The sequence below is a fragment of the Phyllostomus hastatus genome, unplaced genomic scaffold, assembly GCF_019186645.2.
Source record: "Phyllostomus hastatus isolate PE091 unplaced genomic scaffold, TTU_PhHast_1.1 phas_contig_209, whole genome shotgun sequence".
NCBI classification, from domain to species: Eukaryota; Metazoa; Chordata; class Mammalia; order Chiroptera; family Phyllostomidae; genus Phyllostomus; species Phyllostomus hastatus.
In genome coordinates, this window is record NW_025333735.1 from 15,990,195 (window position 1) to 16,013,543 (window position 23,349).

At 36.3% G+C, this 23,349-nt stretch overlaps 2 protein-coding genes across 3 annotated transcripts in view; one reads left to right on the top strand and one right to left on the bottom strand.

The window, feature by feature from the left end:
• LRRC40 (leucine rich repeat containing 40) overlaps positions 1 to 16,768 on the top strand; it is a 91,390-nt gene extending 74,622 nt beyond the window's left edge. The window contains exon 13 of the mRNA XM_045835287.1: positions 16,441 to 16,768. Coding sequence (XP_045691243.1) covers positions 16,441 to 16,498 — 58 coding nt within the window. The 3' untranslated portion in view covers positions 16,499 to 16,768. The remainder of the gene's footprint in view (positions 1 to 16,440) is intronic.
• The window catches only part of LRRC7 (leucine rich repeat containing 7), a 495,696-nt gene that overhangs the window by 3,637 nt on the left and 468,710 nt on the right, over positions 1 to 23,349 (bottom strand). For both annotated transcript variants that reach the window (XM_045835283.1, XM_045835282.1), the window contains exon 26: positions 13,111 to 13,185. In XM_045835283.1, the coding sequence (XP_045691239.1) occupies positions 13,111 to 13,185 (75 nt within the window). The remainder of the gene's footprint in view (positions 1 to 13,110; positions 13,186 to 23,349) is intronic.

Here is a 23,349-nt window from a genome sequence, read left to right on the forward strand (position 1 = left end):
GCAGAAACTTAGTTGAGATGGTTTTGAAGTGTTCAAAAGACCACTGTCTTGTTGTTACAAATCACTGATACAAACTCACCAGCATGGTTAAATATTTAAGTAAGGGAAAACATGACTGGACATTGATAGTATAGTTATATCTTATTCTGACTCACTTGAAAGTTCTCAGTCAGTACATTTTTATGTTAAAGACATCATTTTTTATTTCCCACATTGCTAAATGCAAGTATATTCATTATCTACAACCAGTGGTTCTCAATCCCATCCAATGCAGCTAAGCGATCCATCCCTCAGGGATAAAGCGCACTGACATTAGTGACAGTGGACATGCCTGCCGTCTTCTAGGTAAGATCCTCAGATGATGCAGATGAAGGCCAAAGTAAAACACAACCTTCCTGGTAGCCTGAACCTCAGCTGATTTGGAAGACTCAGCCCAATTGGCTTGTTGGCAAAGTATAGGTAATAGAGCCAGTTAACTGGTCAGGTTTTCCAATTTTCAGTTGGAAGATACTAATTCGGGACACTCATTTCCCTTGTGATTTTACTTTTTTTAAGCTTCCGAAAGTATAATTAATATTTCAAATAACCACTCAAGCTACTTCACTACATTGGCTTTTTTGAAGTTAAAACAGCAGCCCACTTCTAGCAATACTGAATGATCTTTGTAACTTAGGCAAACATTGTCTGCTTACTTCTATTTTATCACTAGTTCTTTAAAGTTGGCTGGCTAATGATATGATAAAGATGGCCCTAAAATATTGACTTTTTTAAACCAAACTACATCTACGAATAAGGAAAATACTAAGAAACAAAAATGTAAATGCATGGAAATCTGTGTACAAATTTATTTTAAGTGAAAGAATCTGTTTCTCTCTATATATGTTCTTTAATAAGAATTAATTAATGAAAATGCCCATTAAAGTTGGCACTGGCTGTTTCAGTGGCAGGATATAGTAGCTGAGTAAAATTCTGGGAGTGTTAACCACACAACTGGGCTTCATTTGGCGTTACTTTGATCAGACGGTGATGTGAAGAAGAGAGTATCATATGGTACATGCTGCTTTTTTTACCCTCATCCTGTTTCTGAGATCAGGAAAGTAGCAAACTCAGGTGAAATATACAGGGTGGAGCAAAAGTAGGTTTACAGTTGTTGGTATGGAAAATAATACAATAAGTAACAATAATAAAGTTGCATACTCATAGCTATAAACCTCCCTTTTCCTGATCCTGTATGTTTATCCCACTTTACTTTTGCAGATTATATGAACTACCTGAATGCCTTAAATTTGACCTAGAGGCATGCTTTAATTTTGAAATTAAAATTTAACTTTAATCATGGAATTCTTGGATATCAGATCTTTAAAAATCTTTGGGAGTACTATGACTTATCTATCTGTAAACTCAAAACCTAAAATTGCAATGAACTCAACACTGCCTGAGAACTTTTAAGGGCTTGTTCAAAATTTAAATATCTCTGTGTCCTGGGGTAAGGAATGCTCTGGTATTTGGAGGCCATGAATGGTTTATTGCCCACAATCAGGTCTGGCTATGGTTTTAGGAACTACTGGTCTCAAAATAACACTGGTGTTAGGACATAAGTGGTACAAAACCCTGATGGCAAATTAATCATGGCTGTTCATTTTGAATGCTATTTTTATCAAATGATCTTTAAAGAAGGATAGTCCACTTCCGCCATGTCGAATGTTTCACTTTTTTCCATCAAAAAAGTCTGTTGTATCTGTGTCCCAGGCACTGGGGATAGAAAGCAAGAAAGATGAAACAGGGAGGCTCTCATCAGAGGTGTCCTTCCACAAGGGGACATAGGCTATGGGCATAACTAAAAAAATGCAGAAAATGCATTACACGTAGTAAGCACTCAGCAAGCATATGCCGAATTAAAGGAACATCAGAAGAGGTAAATAAAGTACTAGGGTAGCTCAGCAGAAGGAGAAGAAGAGGAAACATTTCCAAGGAACCTGTTTCTCTGAGGTATATAACCAAAGAGTTCCTTGGTGCTCAACATCCGGCAAGTGTGATTATCAAGAGATCACTAGTCCTTGTCTTGGTTCAAGCCTGGAGTCTCCTCCAGCCCTGGACATAGAACAGGTGGATATTTCAAGTATATTGTGCAACCATCCATGCAGCAAAAAGAGTTTTAAGGTGACGTATATAATCATATTTGTGAGAATTGAAAAATAATAATACCTGTGAGTTTAGACCCTGGACTTTAGCAGAAGAAACAACCATACAAATAAGCTAATGTGGAGGGTAAGTTAACCCATAGATCCTTTTCTTCAAAAGGAAGAGAGAAAGCCCAATACATAAAACATTTAGGCAGAACTCTTGTGGAGAGATAGAGAGAGAGAGAGGATGAGAAAGCCAGGGTCCAAGGTGAGAGTTGGAGAGGGGATTCCACCCAGAGACTGGTTTGCTTGCCAACACCTTCCAACCACTGTTTTTATTATTGTTTCTCTTGATACACCAGTGAAATAATAAGACTACAATTGCTTCAGTGATTTGAATGGGCATTTGCTTGATCATGATAAAATAATGAACATGAATATCCTTAAAATTGTTACTATATCACCTCCTAACATAATTCTGTTCTTTAAGTGGTTGCAAAGCTGTATTTTAGATTCCTACCAAAATTAATTTATTTCAAAAATACTAGTAGAAATAATATTTAGTGCTAAATTAGAAGAGCTAATTTACAGAAGAGCTTACTCTTATAGTTTTAACTCTAGCTTGAGTTGTACCCATTTGTGAGCCTTCTCTCTCAAAAGGAGAATATCTGCTTGGGCAGTGCCAGGAAACTTGAGAGGAAACAGATTCAAAAGGAAGAAATATCTAAGGGTAGAATCTGTAAATTTGGCACTTGATTAAACAAAGGAATAACAACAAACACAAATCAAATTGTGACACCCTGAGCAGAAAATGGAAACCTTGGCATAACAGGAAAGCTTGGTTGGGAAGATGATGCAGGCTGTGGTACTGGCGATGCATGCCACCGAAATGTTGATCATAGATTTAGAAGTGAGAGGATGGAATTCAGGAAGGAGGTAAGAGCGGCAGCATTAGCCACAGAAGTAAGGTTGCATTGCAGCTTGGTTTTAACCACATGAAATGCTGATTTATCAGCAAATAAGTTTAAAGGGAGCATGTGAAAGGAGGGAAATCTGACTAGTGGAGCAGGGATGGGTCTAGGCAGCACTGGAGACATAGAGAAGAATGAAAAGGTAGTGTTTGCTGTTGACCTGGGCACCCAGGAAAACCCACCTGAAGTGAGGGAGAGAGAGGTGAAACAGGTCCTCATACCTTCCTAAGGATGGCAGAAATCTGGCTGTAGCCCGATGGCCTAACTAAAGGACAGGGACCAATGCATTGAGGGGAGGGAATGGGAAACCTGGGTTCCTAAGAAATCCAGGTAGGTGGAGAGCCAGCCAGAGTCATTCTGAAGGGGATCAAGTACAGTGCTCATCAAGAGAGCAGGAAGTCCTAGAGAACCAAGTACTTTCTAGTGGCCCCAATTAAACCTTTCCGTACCACTGAGGAAAAGGCATATCCAGGTTAATTCTGGCATTGAAACTGGGTCAGTTCCCAATGAACTAGGCTTAAAGATGTCCAGAACCACAGTTGAGGTTCCGATTCAAGGCGAGGGAGACCCTTTGCATAAGTTAGCTTTTACTATAACTTTAAAGCCTCAGCTTTTAGTTTTAATGCTTTATAAGTACACATGAAGGTTGGAAATACAAACATAGAGCTGATTTCCCAGCAGAAAATATCAGACTGGTAAATTAGATCACTGAGTCAGATAAACACTGGGACTCTATCTGTAGTTCCAGTCCCCCTCGAAATGTTCTGGCTCTAAGCCAGCATGTTGGTGAACCTCAGGAGGCCTGTTTAAAAGACCACAACTACAGACTGCCCGGGAATGGTTTCAGAATAATAGGACTCTGAAAGATCAGAAAGCCTATCATTTTAGAAAGGTATGAAATATCAAATAAATGGATATATGTTGCATGCATAGGACAGAGCCTGGCACTTTACCCAAGCAATCAATAAACATTAGCTCTCACTATTAATATTACCTCACTATTGCTTTCTTGAAATTAAGAAATATGATTTTCATTAAGCCCTGAGAATAGAAGAACAAAATGTCAGAGGAAGGAACTTTTGTTTCTTGTTTAGTTAAGCCTAACTTTTTTAAAAGATGAAAATGTAAAGATCAGAGAGGTTACATGAAATACCCAAGCTCACACAGTTAGTGGCTGGGTAGGAATTTAAATCAGAATAGTTAAATCTCTGTGTGTTGACTCAGCTTCTTTCATTGGATGTTGTGAGGGTGTTACAAATGTTTTAGGCTCTTTAAATGAATTCACTGTTTAATATTAATTCAGCTATTTCTTTTTTTTTTTCTTTTGTTAAAGGTGATCTGGGTTTTTTAAAAAAGATTTTATTTATTTATTTTTAGAGAGAGGGGAAGGGAAGGAGAAAGAGAGGGAGAGAAACATCAGTCTGTGGTTGCCTCTTACATGCCCCAAACTGGGTACCTGGCCCGCAACCCAGGCACGTGCCCTGACTGGGAATTGAACCGGCAACCCTTTAGTTCATAGGCCCATACTCAGTCCACTGAGTTACACCAGCCAGGACCAAATTCAGCTATTTTTTGATATAGAATATTATGTTAGATTTGATGTCAGGGTAGGCAATGACAGAGGGAGTTGGAAGAGGAGTTTGAACAGAAGAAGAAAGAATCCCAGTTCTAGAGAACTTTCTTCTTCCATTCTTAGGACAGAAGAGCAAAGTGAATCTATATTGTTTGTTGAAATGAATATGGGTGTTTGGCTTATATCTTGAGCAGTTCAGACAGGAAATCAGAATTATGTTACTGCATTTGTGTTGGGCTTTTCCAATTAAAACGAAGACCAGAAAAATCACAATATTTCAACCAGTAAGGGTTTGTGGTTGTTTGTGTGGATAGAAGAGCTGAGGAAATAAAGGCAATACTGGGTGATGTTAACTACAGAGTATAAATCCAATAATGCTTTGAAAAAAATAAATGCATATACTTTACACTTATGCATTTGACATTTTGAATATATGTATTATAATAATGTAAAAGATGACTTGAAGAACACATGCTAAATTAATAAAGTTTTGAAATATATTGTCACATTTGACTACATATATGTTTTATATATATAGTCTATCGTGGATTATAATACAATGTGTGCAGTTTTGAGGAAATTGTGAGTAATAAAAATAAGAAATAAATGAATGGCTTATTAAGTTGAAGTAAAGTTAATAAGAAAACAACTCAGGAAAGAAAAGATATTCTGAAAATTGTATCTTTTAAGAACATGTAATTAGTGGGTTTCTGGCTTTAGCTGATTTGAAATGTAAAGGAACACACTTTACTGCACTAGTAACACTTTGTTATTTCTAGAAGACCTCCTTCTTTATTTTAATTCCCCTTGACATCTTTGCCAAAGATGTGTTTTAATTGCCCTTTTCCATGATTTAGACATGAAAAGATGGAGGAGTAATGAAAATAATATTTGTAATTACAATAAAAAGCAGAGCTTTGTGATTATAGTTCATCAGTTTCCTGTGAAACACTCTGAGTTTCTGGATTTCATCCTCTTGCTTCTTCCTGGATTTATCTTTGATTTCCTTCTGGTCAATGTTTTGTTAAGTGAATAAATTATGGATGTTTATATTGCAAATATTCTCTAGATGATGCTGTAATTCTCCTAGGAATTCTGTTCTATTCTTATTATTCAGAGCTGTAAACTTAGAAAGAGTCTCTGAGAAAGCTTGGCCACAGCGCTGGTGACATTATCCAATAAGGACAGAATGACTCTTTTTAGAATCCCAAAAAGATACAATGTTAGAGACATACACATGTAGTTTTTGTTTGATTTAATCTCACAATCAAGGGGAAAATCATTTAAAGTGTCAGTGCACATGTACTTTATACATTAGATATACATTAATGCATTAATAGCTTATACTCCAAATGCCTATTGTTCTTGAGATGAGGAACAACTGAAAATACAGTGACCACATTGGAGCTATAAGGGCAGACTTTCATGTTGTCTAATTCTGACAGCTAGGTATTATCAGAAACAGTGGGAGTCTTAGATAATTACAGTTATGTTTCATATTAACTAGCTGGAATTAATTCTCATTTCAGAATTTTAACCTGGTGGAATATTGTCATTAAATATTGGGATATATATAGGACTCAGCAGACTGCATTATTGATACTACATTGATTTGATGGCAAGTCATTTAAAAATTTTTTCTTTCTATCAAAAATCTGAACTATAGGCCTTAAAGTCTTAGAGAGTTCATATGAAAAATTTACATTGCACTTTTTAAATGTTAGAAAGTTTGAAGTCTTAGTGCATTTACTGTAGCATTAAAAAGTCTTCATAGAATAAAACATGGGTAAGAATTTCTCTTTTGTCTTAAGTGTACACAAGTAGAGCTTGAAAGTTTCATGAATTCAGGCTTGAAAAAGACACAGCAAGATAGCATAGACTCAAGTGAAGACTATGTGAATCATTTGTATAGAAATTCATCTGTAGAACTGATAATAAAGACATGTACTTGTTTATTTGCTCTGATTTTAGCATGGCTGTTTTCTTCTTATTAAACACATTGAATGAACATCTCTAACAAATGAATTTCCTACCTTTGTTTGCAAAAGAGGCCCTAAGGATCTACATTTTATTCTTTTTACTTTAGCCAGGAAAAGAATAACAGCAAAATCAGCCTCTCATTTTCAGAGGGCTCTTTGTTTTGGCGTCTGTTTTGGAGAAGAACTTGGTCTTGAAAGAAGACAGACTAGGAGTTCATTTTTATTAAGTGTTTGATAGCTCTTTCCTGTCACTCTTCCTCCTTCATTTTCTTCTCTTTGTAATTACGGACTAGGCTCTGTAAAGGCAGGAACTTTGTTACATTTCCCATTGTTCACGTTGCTTGATACAATAGTTTGCACGCAGTGGGCACTTAATGTGCATTTTCCAAATATATAAATAGAAAATATGATGACTATGACGCTATCAATAACATTTACCATAGTAGCATCTGCATTATATAGTGGAAGAAGCTCCAATAAGTTATTTAATGTCTGCCAATAATAGATATCTTGTAGGTTTGTTGCATGATATAATGAGACAGCATAGATGATTTATTATTATTATTTTTATTTTTATCTTCAGCTGAGGATATTTTTTCATTGTTTATAGAGAGAGAGGAAGGGAAAGAGAGAAATATTGATTTGAGAAAGAGCATCAGTTGGTTGCTTCCTATATGTTCCCAGACTGCAGAATGAACCAGCAAACTTTCTGTTTTGGGACGATGCTCCAACCAACTGAGCCATACCAGCCAGGGCATTAATATTTTAATTTCAGCCACATTATGGACGTTAGAGACAGCCCAATGAACTTAACTTGTCTCTATTGGTTTTCATGTTTTATTTAATACTTACCATATTATTTTTTGATTTGCAAAAAGTATAATGTTTCTCAACTTTTTTAGTAATCTGTGCTGAAATTTGTAGATTATGAACAAAATGAAATGGATAAAGATATGCAGTGAAACTTTGGCATATAAAACCATATATATTGTTTAAACTTATTTTTTCATTGCCTTCTAATCAAATTGTATTAAAAATCCTATTCTTCAAATGTATTATATTATTATAGGCAATAATTTACCTGAACATTAAGGTTGTGTCACACGATCATGGCACCCCCTCTTTCTGAGCCACCTTGCCACTTCCCCCCAACCTTTCTGTTAGTTTTGATTTTCAACCACCAAATAAGATCAAATACAGAAAAGTGCTAATTTATTGGGCCTGGCTGAGAATTGGGAAATTCTTTGGTGACATTTCCAAATGCCTTAAGTATATTCTTTAAGAGGCCCATACTTCATTTTAACCATAACAAAGATTTCTCAATCTTTACTTTTTATAGCTTTTGGGGAGATAATTTTTTTTTTTTAAATTAGAAGAAATGAATGTCATTCTTGACTCATAATGGTAATTAGGAGCTACAACACTCTCTGGAATAGAGCCATGGGCCCAGTTAGTTGCTTCTGTAAGAAACATTTCCCAAAGTGTGTTTGTGGAAGTGGTTATTTGAGGTTGTTAGTAAAGAGGGTTGCATGGTTAAATATGTTGGGGAATATATGTTTGTAAGATTTCTCAGGTTCTTCATAAGTTTAGCACATTGTAAAATCCTGAAATAAGGCATAGAAACTTATTTGACTGAGGAACTATGTTTTTAAAAAGATATCTTAAGGGATGCCACTGTGAAACACTATTCTATCTGAGTGGCTCCAGTCTGCTGTACTGTTCAACTCTGGTTTTTGTCTATAATAAGAAGGTTCTCCCTCTTCCTTGGAAGTGAAGTTGTCAGCTATGACGTCTTCCTTCTGGTAATGTGCCTGAACTCAGAGGCTTTATCCTTGGTTGTCTGGAGAACCGACTGTGAAATAAACTGAGCAAAAGGCCTGAGATTTAGTGCATGGACTTTGTGGCATTTAATTATGGCTTCTCAGAAATATTTGGTTTGTTTTCTGGTTTGTGTTTTTGGTTCCTGATAGCTGAGGTGGGTGAATAAATAAGCTTTAGCTAAGTAAGATAATATAATTAGCAGGCAGCTACACCTATTGGTCGTTAAAAGAGGCACCAAACTTCCCTTCTGAGAAGGAAGGTGTGATTCGTGGTTGTACACAGACACAGCACCGTGTATCTGCACACAGCAGGTCCCACCATCCACGGACATTTCATTTAGACCTCTAGGGGGTCTCCACTGACTTCTCACATTCTTAGCCTTGAAAGCTACACCTCACTATCTCCTTCCCAACCCTATCCCCACTCCAGCCCATCTTCATATTTGAATTCTGCAATGCCATGAGAAACTTGAAAATCCCAGGGATTTCTTCCTTCATGCCTGGGATCTCCCTCCCCAGTATTCTCTCCTTTGAATTTCACACTCATCAGCTCTGGCATAAGCCTCTTACCTCTGCTCCTCAAGGCTGATGCCATCTAGCCCACAGGTATTCCTCCTTCTACTCATCCTGCTTCTTTCCCCTTCGGTAAGCCTCGAGCAAATCCTGCTCCATCAAGAGTGACCTCTCTGTTCTCTATTCCCGCCATACTCGGAAATTGACTAATTCCCAGTGTTCCTTGGCACACAGGCCTTTCTCCCTTACTTGTGCCCTAGTCACTGGAGGAGATGGCAGCAGGAGGGGGCAGCATCTTGGATTTGCGCTTATGAGTGACCCCCTCTCGATGGCATCACAAGACACACCCTCTTAGGTTAATCAGTTCATTCTCTTAACACTGCTACAACATCTGTGAGTGACATCACAGATTTAAGTACTTGATTCATTTGCTGATAGGACTGCTTGCATTAATCTTGTTTTCCTGGTGTGAGCTCCCTGAGGGCACATGACTTCCCTTTATGAGACACTGATTAGGATGTGGAGTGGATTTGTCAGTGGTTGTGGAATGCAGTGGTAGTAACAGGCCTGGTGGCCATCAAACCCCATGATTTTGGCCTCGTTATGATGTTCTGAGCCCCACAACCTACCGAGAACTGACTGAAAACTTGGTAGACTTGTTTGTTGCAAATGGTGTCTTGAATTGTCTATATGAATTGTAGGGCCAAGGTTTTCTAGGACTAGGAAAAAAGGGGAATATCTGGTTTGTTTGAGTTATCATCTCTTAGGTTATCCTATTTTGATATTTTACAAGTATAGCAATAACCAGGCATACATTTTGGAATACAACTTTAAACCTCTTAAAAAATTATGGTAAGGTAGAAGAGACTACAAAATTTGTGTATCATATTTATATACCTTATATTTGAAAAATCTGTTTTGATGACTGGTAATATCTAGATGACATTAGTTATCTGGAAATTATTTGATTTCTCTTCTCCTGCCATAGTCAAGTCTTGTTTGGGGAAAGGGGAGCAGGTGCATGAAGAGGCTAGGGGCTGCCTACTGTGGTATAATAGAATATGATGTACTTGCAAGTGGGATTTAGGCTATAACTGTGAATTAGGTCAACTATCAAGTACAATATATTTTTTAAGTCTATTAATCTCTTCAACAGAGTAACTATAATTAATAGATTTTCTATATTTAAATATATTTTGAATTCTAAAATGTGTAATAAATTAGACTGAACTTTTTAGCATGAGAAAGAGCATTAGAAAAAAATAAACTATGATGTTAAGCCAATGTAATTGCCACTTCAAAAATGGTCAAGTATTAGCAAATTCACATGGTTCAGTCTAATAACATTTTTTTGTGATCCATGTGCTTTCACTTGTTCTGTCTGACCCATATATTGTAATTCAGCTTTGCAGAAAGTGAGGCTACGAGGAGTCAATTCTCCAAGCATGGTGCTCTTTCCTTTTACCATGCTGTCTTAAAGCAAAATGGCTTACTCAACACAGGAAGTCTTTTGAATATGCTCATTAATTATAGAGTATTTATTCTGGGAAGATGAACAGTAAAATGACAGAAAAATCATGTGAATATGTTTTATTAACTCAAAATGTTTTAATCAGCATTATGCTTTAATGCACACATTTTCATGTAATTCAAATAGCATGTTCATAATTCCATAGCAGTAGAAGAATAAAGTAGTGGCTAAAAAAGAGTCACAGTAAAAGAGATGACTCTTATCTAATAAATTCTGAGTTTATGGGAGAATTGAGAAAGGTATATTTCTTTTGCTATTTATTATTTCTTTTGTTATTTGTTATTGTGTTAGATAAAACCCAGTAGATGTCATTTAGGGGGCTCATTTATTGATTTTTTTTCCTTTTACCTTGACTCTCCAAGTTGTGCATTGTCATTAAGGCTTGTAAATAAATCTGCTGCAGTGAGGACATGTTTTAGTGATCTTGTAAATGATAGATATAACTCAGTGATACAAATCCATTCTTTCCCAGTCTTCTTGAAACTAAGAACCAATAGTATTATAAATAGACAAAAATATAATTTCCCCTCTTAGCAGCTGATTTTGGCAATTATTTCATTTTAGAATTAGTCATTCTTATTTCTTCCAGAAAGTATAATTGGCCACTTGTGCTTTTTAACTAGAATGAATGAAACTGTAAATATAGTAATTTATCTGATTAAGGTCTATGTGCATTTTTCTTTTACTGAAAATGGACTTTGATTGTATTGCACTAGATCCAAATGAGTTCTGCAGCAAAAATAAAAATCTCCATCTTCAGTAGCCACTTGTGAAGAGACATCCCCAGTGCAGTTCTTCTGCAGTGTTTCTGGCTTTCAACTGATCAGGCTTTTGATTCCTCTCCACTTCTTGTGTTAGGACTTCATTCCTCTGAGCACTTTGCAGTTGCTATATCCCTCTCAGGGACTACAAACACTTAACCCCCATGTCCCCACATATAACTCTTCTAGTGTCCATAGCCACAAAAAAGAATTCTCACCTTACAGCTGGATGCTAATTCAATTCTCATTTCCCTTACATAGGATATCTCTATCCCTGTCTCTGTCTCTACATATTTTTAGATAAATACAACATTTTTATATCCATTTGCATATATTTCTCTTCTGAATCTGGAGAGAAAATTTTTTCTTTAGCCACCTCTGTCCTGAATGAAGGCAACACCCTAAACTTGTCTCAAGCTACTGAAAGCTACTCCATCCAGCCTGGCATTCTAATAGGTCAGAGATCTGACATTAACACACTGCCATTTTTTTTTTTTTAGCCTCTGAGATGCAAAATAATTTCTCTGAAATTCAGTAGAGAAGAAAACTATCCATCTCCTTTGCTAAAAAGCAGCATTTACCAAGTGCTATGGAGCTTTGTTGTTCACAGGTCTAGTTAGGAGATCCCAAAATAAAGAACTTTTATAATAAAGCATTAAAGAAAATTTCTAGAATATTTTATGTGTCTTTTTGGTTTTCATGTTTTAACTCTAAAGACCAGTTGCTGGTTTGCAGGCTTTCCACCTGGTGTGATGGGCTTGGACCTGCCGGATGGCATTTCTGCAGAGAGACTGCTCCAGGATGGGGCAGCCCTGGTTCTTTTCAGGGAAGAGTCACTTCTGAAACTTGAGTTTTCATGATCTTGATAGTTAAAAATATTTCTGAGAATAAAGTGTTCAGGCAAATATACACACATACATGTTGCGTTATATAGGGAGTTTCTAGGACTTTCTGAGGTCAAAGTTCAATAAATAGGAGATAGATCTCAGAGCTGAGTGAGTGGGGCTTCTGCATTTTTGTAGCCGTGTTTGCATAGCCTGTATGACTACAGGGTTCCTTTCTGTAAATTATGTTGAACCATTTCTTAATTGTTTCAAATGATCACATATCTGCAGTGTCAGATAGATCCACATAGCTATATAGCAGGAAATTTCTGGGGTCATAAATCAAAATACTAATCTTAAATAGATGATACTTAAGAGCCTTTCCTTGTGATACAGGAAATGATTAAGCACCTTATATATGGGAAGTGAATTAAAAGGGAAGAAGGGCAAAGAAAACAAAATGGATGAGGTTATGCCAAGTATTTACTTTACTGTTTACTAGAGTGATCCTTTTCTGATATGCCGAGCTTGAAGTAAGCTTACTGTTGAGAGATTAAATATGGACCTCCCCCCTCATCTGAAGCCACATACATAACCTATTTAGGTACTTCATTTCTCTTCCATGTACTTGATACTTATGCATAGATTTTTATGTGTATTAATTTCTCTTTTGTTACCAAATAAAATAATTCATTTAAACAAAAATGTGCAGAACAGATACCACATGTCAGGTACTGGAGATGTAGGATTCTAACAGACTGAACTAGCTTCTGACCTGTTTTTTAATCTCAAAACAATAAAGGCAAATAAGAAATTTAAGAAGGCAGGGATAGGTAGGGGGGTTGGTGTGGTGAAAATGGAAACAATTGTACTTGAACAACAATAAAAAAAAGACATTTAAGAAGGACTTACTTAACTCAATGACTTGAATCACTTAATTCAAGTCATTCAACTTAAAAAGTTACATATTTGTTTCTTGTTGGCATTTTAATATGTTGCTTTTTGTCTGTCTTACCTGAAGGATCTTATCGCCGGGCTGCAGCAGGTTGGATGCTGGTCCATCAGGTTGAACCCTAGTAACAAAGATACCCTATAGGTCAGAAGTAACAGAGGTTAGGATTCTATTATCAAGAATTAGGCCTACTTACAAACTTTTCATTCATATAGAGAATACAGTAAAAAAAATTAAAAACAATTTATACATGTAAACTTCAATTTTATTGTAGTACCTTGAGCAAGGCCCTAACTCTCAAGTCAATTTTAAGAAAAACAACATCTTTACTTGCACAAAAAAGTGCATCTTGCTTTTAAAGTGTACTTACAGTTTATAAATTAATTTCATTGTACATTCTTAATTTCTTTCTTAAATCATTTGAAATATGGCATTAATACATATTTGTTATGGTTAATATGATATTAACCAAACTGTCAAGTTTTTCTACATTGAAAGTGTCTCCTATTTGATATATTGTAAATTCAATGTGCACTTTAAAAACTTCACTAGAATTACATATAAATACTGGTTTATTTTAATGAATGTTACTTTGTATGTTATCAAAAATTTTAATATATAATACATATAAATAAATTAAACCTAAGAAAGCTTCAACATGAACTTTAAATATAAAGTGTATGTCTACATAGTTATAAACCCCCAAATTGATTAATTTGGTTTATAAAAAAGTCAAGTTAAATTTCTTTGATCATATATGTCAAAGAAAAAGCATTTATCAAATGTCTATCACATGCTAGGCCTTGACTGATTGCTAGTGTTATAGAGATATGCAAAACATAGCTTCTGGCTTCAGTGAGCTCACAATATAGTGAACAAAAAGTCAAGAAAACCACCAATTACAAAACAGTATGATAAGTGTTATGACAGAATCATAATAGATTATCAAAAAATTGCACCCAGCTTATCCTTAGTTTGATGGGGCTTCTGAAAGGAGGAGATACCTGGCAGCTGAATCATGAAGGACAAATAAAAGGCATCCACAGGGATAAAGGGAAGTGTGTTCCCGATAGCAAGGGTGGCACATACAAGAGTGGAGGTGCCTGCTACATCCAGGAAACTGCACATAGTTCTACTGTGACTGGCGTGGTGGTAGAAGGAAGGGTGTCAATGCATGGAGTTGGAGCAGGGGAGAAGATCAAGCTAAAAAGCACATTGGGGCCACATTAAGATGAATGTTTAACAGTCATGCTTAGCAGTTTGGAGGAGCTACTGAAGTATTTTAAGCATGACGGTGAATCGATATGAAGAATGAACCGATGAATGAATAAAAAAATGTGTACATCTATTCAATGGAATATTATTTGGCAGTAGAAAGAAATGACATTCTGACAATATGGATGAACCCTGGAAACATTATGCTAAGTGAAAGAAGTCATTCACAAAGGCCATATATTATGTGATTCCATTTATATGACATGTCAAGAATAGGCAAATGCACAGAAAAGGAAAGCAGATTTGTGTTTGCCAGAGGCTGGGGAGCAGGGAACTTGGGAGTGACAATGTGTACAGAACTTCACTTGAGGTAATAAAAATGTTCTGAAACCAGAGAGTGGTAATGGTTGTACAAGTCTGTGAAAACCACTTAATTGTACACTTTAAAAGGACAAATTTTATGGTATGTGAATTAGATCTCAATATAGCTTCTATTTATTTAATTCTTAAGAACTATTAATCAAATAGAAGAGAATATTTTAATATCCTTGACTATTATTTAGAAAATCATCTCATTTGCTGATCTGTAAACTTGCTGCCTCTCACCTACCCATAATGTTGTATGTGTGCGTACATGTGTAATGGATTAACGAAAACCCTAACTGAAAAACTTCTATGTGTTTTCATTTAGCATTTTGGATCTTTACAAAATTTATTCATTTAAGGCTTTTGAATGATTTTTGTCTTTCTGATTTTAATCTCTTTTTCTTCACATTTAAAGATGAAACCACAGATTGGCATAAAAATTCCTAGAAAATTGTGTAACTTTTTTTTAAAAGATTTTATTTATTTATTTTTAGAGAGGGAAGGGAGGGAGATAGAGAGAGAGAGAGAGAAACATCAATGTGCGGTTGCTGGGGGTCATGGCCTGCAACCCAGGCATGTACCCTGACTGGGAATCAAACCTGCGACACATTGGTTCGCAGCCCGTGCTCAATCCACTGAGCTACGCCAGCCAGGGCTGAAAACTGTGTAACTTTTAATCTATTAACTCAACTTCTAGAACTTAAGGAAATAACTGGACAAATATACAACATATACATTTATAATATGTTCATCAAAGTATTATTTATAGTAATAAAATTACATACCATACCTAAATGTCTAATAACAGAGGATTGGTTAAATAAATTATGATAAAGCCTTGCAATAGAATCACAGGTGGTCACTAAAAATGAAGCCCTAGATAGTGGATGTAGAAGTACCCCAGTGCCCAGAGAAATGAGAAGGCTGTAAAACATTACCTGTGGTGTGATACTGCAGGGTGGGGCAAAAGTAGGCTCACAGTTGTGAGTATGTGAAACATGGTGTATTATTTTATTATTTATAAGTTGTTGTATTATTTCCATGTGAACAACTGTAAAATCTGCTTTTGCCCCACCCTGTATTTTTGCTGAAATATGTTTATATATATTTTTGTGTGGAAAATATCTGCAAAGATATACTCTTAAACATAAATGGAGGTTGTAGTGGGAAGTGGGGATGGCTGGGGTGGGGGAGTGGTAGTGGGGATATGGAGACTACTATAGTTGAGCAACAATAAAAATGTGGAAAAAAGAAATGGTGGTTATAGTTAGTGGGAGACGTATATAATAAATATATATTTCTTTTTGCTTATCTATGTTTTCTAATTTTTCTACAATGATTATGCACAACTTATACCATTAAGAAAGTCATTATACACATATGTATATATTTTTTGTCTTTAGGTTAACATGGCACTGTTAGGAGTGATGCTCAAACAGCTAGTTAACTTTGGTCAATTATTTGTACCAAGGGTCAGTTCAGAAGGAAAAAGAAAACTGGTTGTTTGAAAAGGACAGTCAGATAAGGCAGACTGATTAACCCAGCAGGCCAGTGAATGGCACTGGTTATGAAAACAGATACAGTCCCACAGTCTACTGCACCCTAGGCACGTGACTCTCATACTCCATCAGTCCAGGACACTGTATGTGCATAGGTCCCCCCAGTAGACACTACCTTTGCTATTGGGCAGAATGACACCATTGCCGAAAATAAGCTACTACATCTTTGGGTGCTAGAGGTTAAGTTGTTTTGACTAATATTTTAGTAGTCAAATTCTGTGCTACCTAGTTAATTTTGATTGCTTTTCTTCAGCTCATTTTACAGGAAGAATTTTAATAATGTTTGTATGAACCCAGAGCATGGGAGCTGAATTATGGCCATGATATCTTCCATGCTGGGAGGAACAAGCCACACTCTACAACTGGAGTGCTGAAAGATCCAAGTGTGGTGTCTGTGGCCGGTTTAATTTCATCCATCACAAAGCTCTGCAGGATTCAACTGCTGTTGTGAAGACTTGCTTTGAAGTTCCCTTGTATGGTGTCCTGAGTCTTCTAAAACATTTACTGCTGTTTTCTAAAGCTTTAATATTTCTTTTCAACCCATAAACTTCATGCACTAAAAAAACTGCTACTGACCATTGGTACGGTTTTTTTTTTTTTGATAATGTATGAGAACTCTTTTTTTAAAAGATTTTATTTATTTACTTTTAGAGGAAAGGGAGGGAGAAAGAGAGAAAGAGAAACATCAGTGTGTGGATGCCTTTCACATGGCCCCCACTGGGGACGTGGCCTGCAACCCAGGCACGTGCCCTGACTGGGAATTAAACCTGTGATGCTTTGGTTCGCAGCCCGTGCTCAATCCACTGAGCTACACCAGACGGGTATAGTTTTTGATGTGTGTGTGTGCACGCGTGCATGTGTGTGTGTATTTCTTATCAGCCAGCATACTGCCATGTTAGTTGAAACAGAGAGCAATGACCGCTAAACTTGATAATAGTCTGTGACATTCATGATTAGTGTAAGTAGAATGTTTCCCAAAAGACTGCTTGCAAAGGCTAGTGCCCTGATTTTCACTGTATTTATGTATATGAACACTGTGCAATGAAAGAGACTAAAATTCTGCACCCATTTTGTGATCTGCATTATAATGAGTACTGATGAGAAATATGAAAACTTTGACACTGCTTTAAAAAGGGCTCATTGTAGCAATGTGTCACCCTTTTAACAAATTCATTTTATTCTGAGTCTTCCAAGAATACTTTGGACTGATGACAGAATTTGGTGAAGAATCATCAGATTATTCATATTCTGAAAATTAGAACAGTAACTTCCTACTGTTTAGGAAAAAACCATTTCTTAACTTCCATAAAGCAGTAAGCCATATTGTATGTATCAAAGACCCAAATCACGGAACCTGATCAATCTTGTAACTATACAGATAAGAACTAAAATATATTCAGTTTCTTGTGACATGTGGTAGAATGCTAAACGTGGGACAAACTACCATACAGTACATCCAACACTGGTGAAACAATCCACATACCTAAGATTATAGTGAAACCATATTTGAGTAACTCTCTTTATCAATGAGGTGGTGTGTATTTATTTTTTTTTTACTGCTGCTGTAAGTAATTACCACAAATTTAGTGACTCAAAACATCATAAATGTATTATCTAATGAGTTTTGTAGGTTAGAAACCCAACACAGGTCTCGCTGAGCTAAAACAAATGTACTGGCAAGGCTACTACAATATTTTCTGGAGAAGAAACTATCTAGAGAAGAATCTGTTTCCTTGTCTTTTCCAGCTTTGAGGAAGTGTCTACATTTCATATGATTAGATTAAGGCCGCCTGGATAATCATCCTCATCTCAAAATCTTTAATTATTTCTCTGCAAAGTCCCTTTTGTTATGTGATGGAACATGTTCACAGGTTGTAGGAATTTGAATTGGCTATTTTTGGGGGTGGTGAATTTTTTCTAGCACATGATATAAGAAGTAGGTAAGAGCATAACTCTGTCATTATACTGTCTGTGTTCATCGTTTATAATCAGGTGACCTTAGGAAAATGAATTCACTTTTGTGTGCTGCACTTCTCATCAGTAAAATTGGTAAAATAATGGTATATGTTTCACCCATTAGATTAAGTGAGTGACTATACACAAAATATTTAGAATGGTGGATGGCACTTAAGCAGTGTCAATAAATGTTATGATTATTGGAGTTTGGGCTATAACCCACAGGCTATTTATACAGCGAAGCTGACACTGAGAGCTGGGTCTCCAACTGTACCAGATTTATTGTTAGGAAATCCTTCTTTGCTCTCAAGCTGGAGTATATTGACAGGCCAACATGTGTTACTGTTTCCTTGAATTTCCAACAGGAAAGAGGACTTGCATCTCTTGTTTAGGGAAGGGATGTGAAGAGGGCTGTAAAGTCTCTCCTGTCTCATCTGTGGCTTTCTGAGTGGTGGCTCTTAGTGGTGGTAATGACTCCAACTACTGTTCACTCTCAACAGTGGACATGGGTCCCAAGGAAAGGGCCTTCTCTGGGTTCCTGGTAATTTTCAGGGGCTACTTCCTTTGGTAGCTCCAAGTCAGGAGCACCAGCTCTTTATAGTTGTGGCTGCTGGAATCTAGTTAATGGTTTAAGGGCATCACTGAGTGTGTTTTTGTAATATCTGATACCTCAGGACCAGCTCTCAGCTTCTTTAGTGTCTTGACAGCATGTGGTTTTCGCTTAAGACCACCTCTAGAGGGCGTCTCACACCAGAGCAACAAGGTAAGTGCTGCGGCTCTTTCCAAGGCATGGGAACCTTCGCTCTTTGACTCCAACATCTGGGTGTGCTGGAGACAGGCAAGAAAGACCCCACGGACTCACATATCACAGTGGGACGCCCATAGATTGGAACCAAAGTTAATCTAGAGAGGGCTGGATGAATGCTACTAATAGGCGTGACCTATTGCCATTTCATATTTCTTCCCCATTTTTAAACTAGTCTTTATATAAGTCATAAATAGTTTTTCCGAAGGTACTGATAATGAAGCTTTAACGAGTTTTACTTGTCACAAGTAGTTTTGGAAAAGGGTGAGTATCGGAGGTTTCTCACGCTGTTGAGATCTGACCTTGTCTTGCTGGTTACTTAGCATATACAACTGCTGGACATAAACTTTAAAGTGCTCAGAAAGTTCATGTACAAGGCCAAGATTTAACATTCTAACTTTAGAGGCTAAAGAAACTCTCTATGGCTTTTTAATGAGGAAGGTGAATGACTGTGACAGTCTCAGCTATGGTAAATGGAGACACCAAAATAGAACTTGTCTTAAGGGGACTGCAGCTTCAATTTTATGAAATCTGCTTTTCTTTAAAATTCTGAAAAATCTTGGCTTTCACTGATGTTAAGGAATTGGTTTCTAGGAAGGCCAGATCTCAAATAAAAATATACTATTAAATTACAATCCAAAGCACATTGGTTAAATATTAAGTATAGTATTTCATGCTTTCATACAATTATGAAAGTTCAAAGAGTATATCTGGAGGAAAAAAATGACTCACAGAAGTAACAACAGCCACAGATTCAATAGTTTCTGAGGGGAAACTTTTTTTTTTGCTGAAAATTTGGCAAATAATATTTTTTTAATGAGTTGAGCAAGCTTAATATGAAACTGTTGTGGCTTATACAAGTGCTACTACACATACACAATACCCCTTTGTGTATAGGCTTTTTACTTAGTCCTTGTGACTATTAGAAGAGTTGACGCATAAAGGAAAAAGGTATTATCAGTAGTTTTTCTTTCTATGGATCAAAAGTATGATGCCAGAATAATTTAAGATTAATTGCTAAGTGTCAAATCTTAGGCTTTGAACAATTTGCCACTGTAAAAAGTGAGGAATTTATGTGCAGCAAGAGAAGGGTTTCGTCCCAGGGCCATTAGAAAGTAAAAGAGATGGGGAGTGAGGAAGAGAGAGGGGAGGGAAGGAAAGGGGGAGAAAGAAAAAGGGGCATTGGCAGCTGAGTATGATGCTTTGATGTAAACTCTGTTAACAGTTGAACACAAAGGGGAACTGCTTTAGAAACCTACCAAATCTGAACCTCAAAAGAAAGAGATAGAAATAAAATTCTCAGGCTAACCAAAGTGCTTGGAACATTTCACAAAAATCTTATGAACAGATGTTTAAAGGAATTTCAAACTGCCACAGATTTTTAAATAAATAGCAAAATAGAAATTACTTGGTTGCATTTGTAAAATATTTATTACAATGAGAAGATTAATAAAACCCATAAATAGTACTGTGTGTTCACAAATATCTTAGTGACAATATAATACAGGTAGATGATCCTAACAGCAGAAATACACATTACTTGCTGCTTAGACTTGCATTGTGCTTTTAGATCATCGTAAAGGTTTATTTGGTAGGGAAAAGAAAGCATCTTTTTAAAGATACTATTCTTCTGATTTGCTAAAAGCATTTTAAAAACAAGCAGTTCATTCCCTTTTATCTGAGATTCCTGTTAAAATGACAAGTTGCCCAATAGATTATTTTTTATAGTTTGAGGCTGATCATCATGGGTTATCTATAGGGGAATTTAAATGTAAAAGTTAAGATTGTGTTTGGCTTTGGTTATGTTATAATTTTCCTTTGATTAGTAGCTCCAGTATTACAATTATGATCTAAAAATTAACCATCTCTGCTATGTCTGTCTATTGTGGGTGAAAGTAACATTGCTTCCTGTGTATTTCTTGGTGAAATTCTTGAATTTATAAAAGGGTTTCTTTCACTTGATTTCGATATTTTCTTTTAAAAGTAAATGTAAAAGTAAATCATACTTCTTCATCTACTGTATTTCCAGATTTCTCATCTCTTTGGAAAACAAAGAAATATTCTTTAAAGCCTATATTTAATATGAGACCTCAACTGGCTGCTGAGTTTTACAGTTTGCTGATTCTGTCAGAGCCCCTAAATAGCTTTCCTGCTCAGCTTCATACAGCTTAAAATAGTGGAGACTATTGAAAACAGGAGTGGGTAACTGTAGGTGGTTGTGGATTCTTCTTCTTAGCTATTCTTAAAATAGTATCAGTAATCAGCTTTTTGATTATCATTCTTCAGGTTTCTTCAAAGCCCTTTCAATGGTATAATTTTTTGACATTATCTGCACCATTTTAAAATAATGAATTAAAAAATGTAGTCAAAACTTTTTTGTCACTTGTGCTAATATAAGGTTTTGACATGAAAAAAATTGTTTTGTTATAAGCTATATTTAGTCAAATTATGAATATTTTAAATTTAACATGGCTTTATTTAATGGTTAACACATTGTGTTTTATACAGTAGTCCTAAACTGTTAAAATATAGTGACTGCTTAATCTAACTCTGGATTTATCTTTATATATATAATCTGGTTATCTAGCCTGTATATGACTAAACATAATCCTTATCTTTATATATACATTGTGTGTGTGCTTTTTTAAAAAAACAATAGCTGACTCTAAAGTCTAATTAACTAGGGTACCTTTCAGCATTGTTCTAGGACCTTCAGATAAACTTGGTGTACAAGCCTTTCCTAGAAATCTATTCTCATTTGTTTGTGCCTCTTGCTTAACTTATCCAAATGGATAATAGGGAAGGTTTAAGTCTGAATTCACAGAACTTAAGAGTTCTAATGATTTCTTCACACACCCAAAAGAGAACAATGTTTCAAGATAAGTATTTTGCAGTTACTTGGGTTTCCTTTATACTTGTCTTAAATTCTTTATACCTGTTTTTACATGGCTTTTTCTTCATCTAAGGGTGTCCACACCAAACTCCCTTGCTCCTTTTCACTGATGTCTAGTTTTTTAAACCATGTTTAGCTACAAAAGAACAAGGATTTGGTTCAGTTAGTGACTACTATCTCTTTGTGAGAGACTAGAACTCTGAGGACATAGCTGCCTTTTTTCGAAACAAGAAAAAAATAATCAGGAAAATTACAAGGATTTAAAAGCAGATTTAAATGGGTCTCACTGCAACCCCGCCCAAAATCTGACATAGTCTAAACTGAAGTATCAATTGCTTTAGCAACCAACACCTCTCCTTTTGAAGCTGTAGTTGAAAGCACTCAGGCTCGAGTGTAGTAGTTTTCATATATGGTAGCAAGTCAGAATCTCTGGTTCTGAAGTACTTTTAGTTTAAAGGATGAAAAAAACTATTGTTTTTATGATACTGCTGAAGACACATTCACTGACCTGTGCAGCCTCTCTTCATCAGACTGGTGCTCTCATCCTGCAGGTGCTGTCCAAGCTCACAACTGACACTTCTCTCGAAAATTACCCACAGCCTGGACACTCCTTATTGGGAAATGCTTGGAAGGCTATATACCCTTCTGCCTCGGAGAGGTTTACAGCCAATGACTGTATGATACAGCTGATACTGGGGTAAAAAGGGCTGTTTCCCTCCTCAAGGTGAGAAAATCCTTTAGTACCATCATGCTCCAGAGCATCCTGTACCATCAGGCTTCCACTAGAACCACATCTTTGCTTAGTTTCTTCCTTGCCCCGTCCTACTTGCCACAGCCCCTTATAGACAGACGTCACCTCAGAGCCATTGTAATTGCCCACTTGCATGAAAACCCCCGTCACAGGCTCTGCATCGAGGAAAGCTGCCTTCAGACAAATACAAACTATAAAAACGGAAGCTCTGCTGTATCTTCTTGCTTGGTAGGAATACGTAGATTCTATATTTTGCCTACAGGTGATTCTTTGGAAGTCAGAGTCAGGAGATAAAATGCACTTGCTTCTCTCCTCACACAGAAAAACTATGGGGGCAGGTGGGAAAAACGTGGCTACATCCTAAATGTTATAAGTGGTAAATAAAAAATAGTTGACCATTATTGCAACAGGCAGAAACTGAGCAGCCATTCCTTTTTATTTATTTACTTTTATTGTTTTCATTCTATTAATGTGGGTTTTCTCAAGAATTCTAGTTGGTTATAACCTTTTCAAGAAAGAAGGTAGAAACACTATGAGGTCCCTGGCAAACCACTTAAAACATGTGGTAGCAACTTTGTAAGTGGAATATGAGAGATTTTACATACTTCCCAAAGACCTTCTGGACTCTCAGCAATAACTTCCTCTCATTGGTGGACCTGCCAATTCTTGTTAATTGTTACATAAGGTACTATATATGAACTAACTTTAAGTGCCTTCATATTTCAATTGAGAAATATATGACACTTTTCCAATGAAT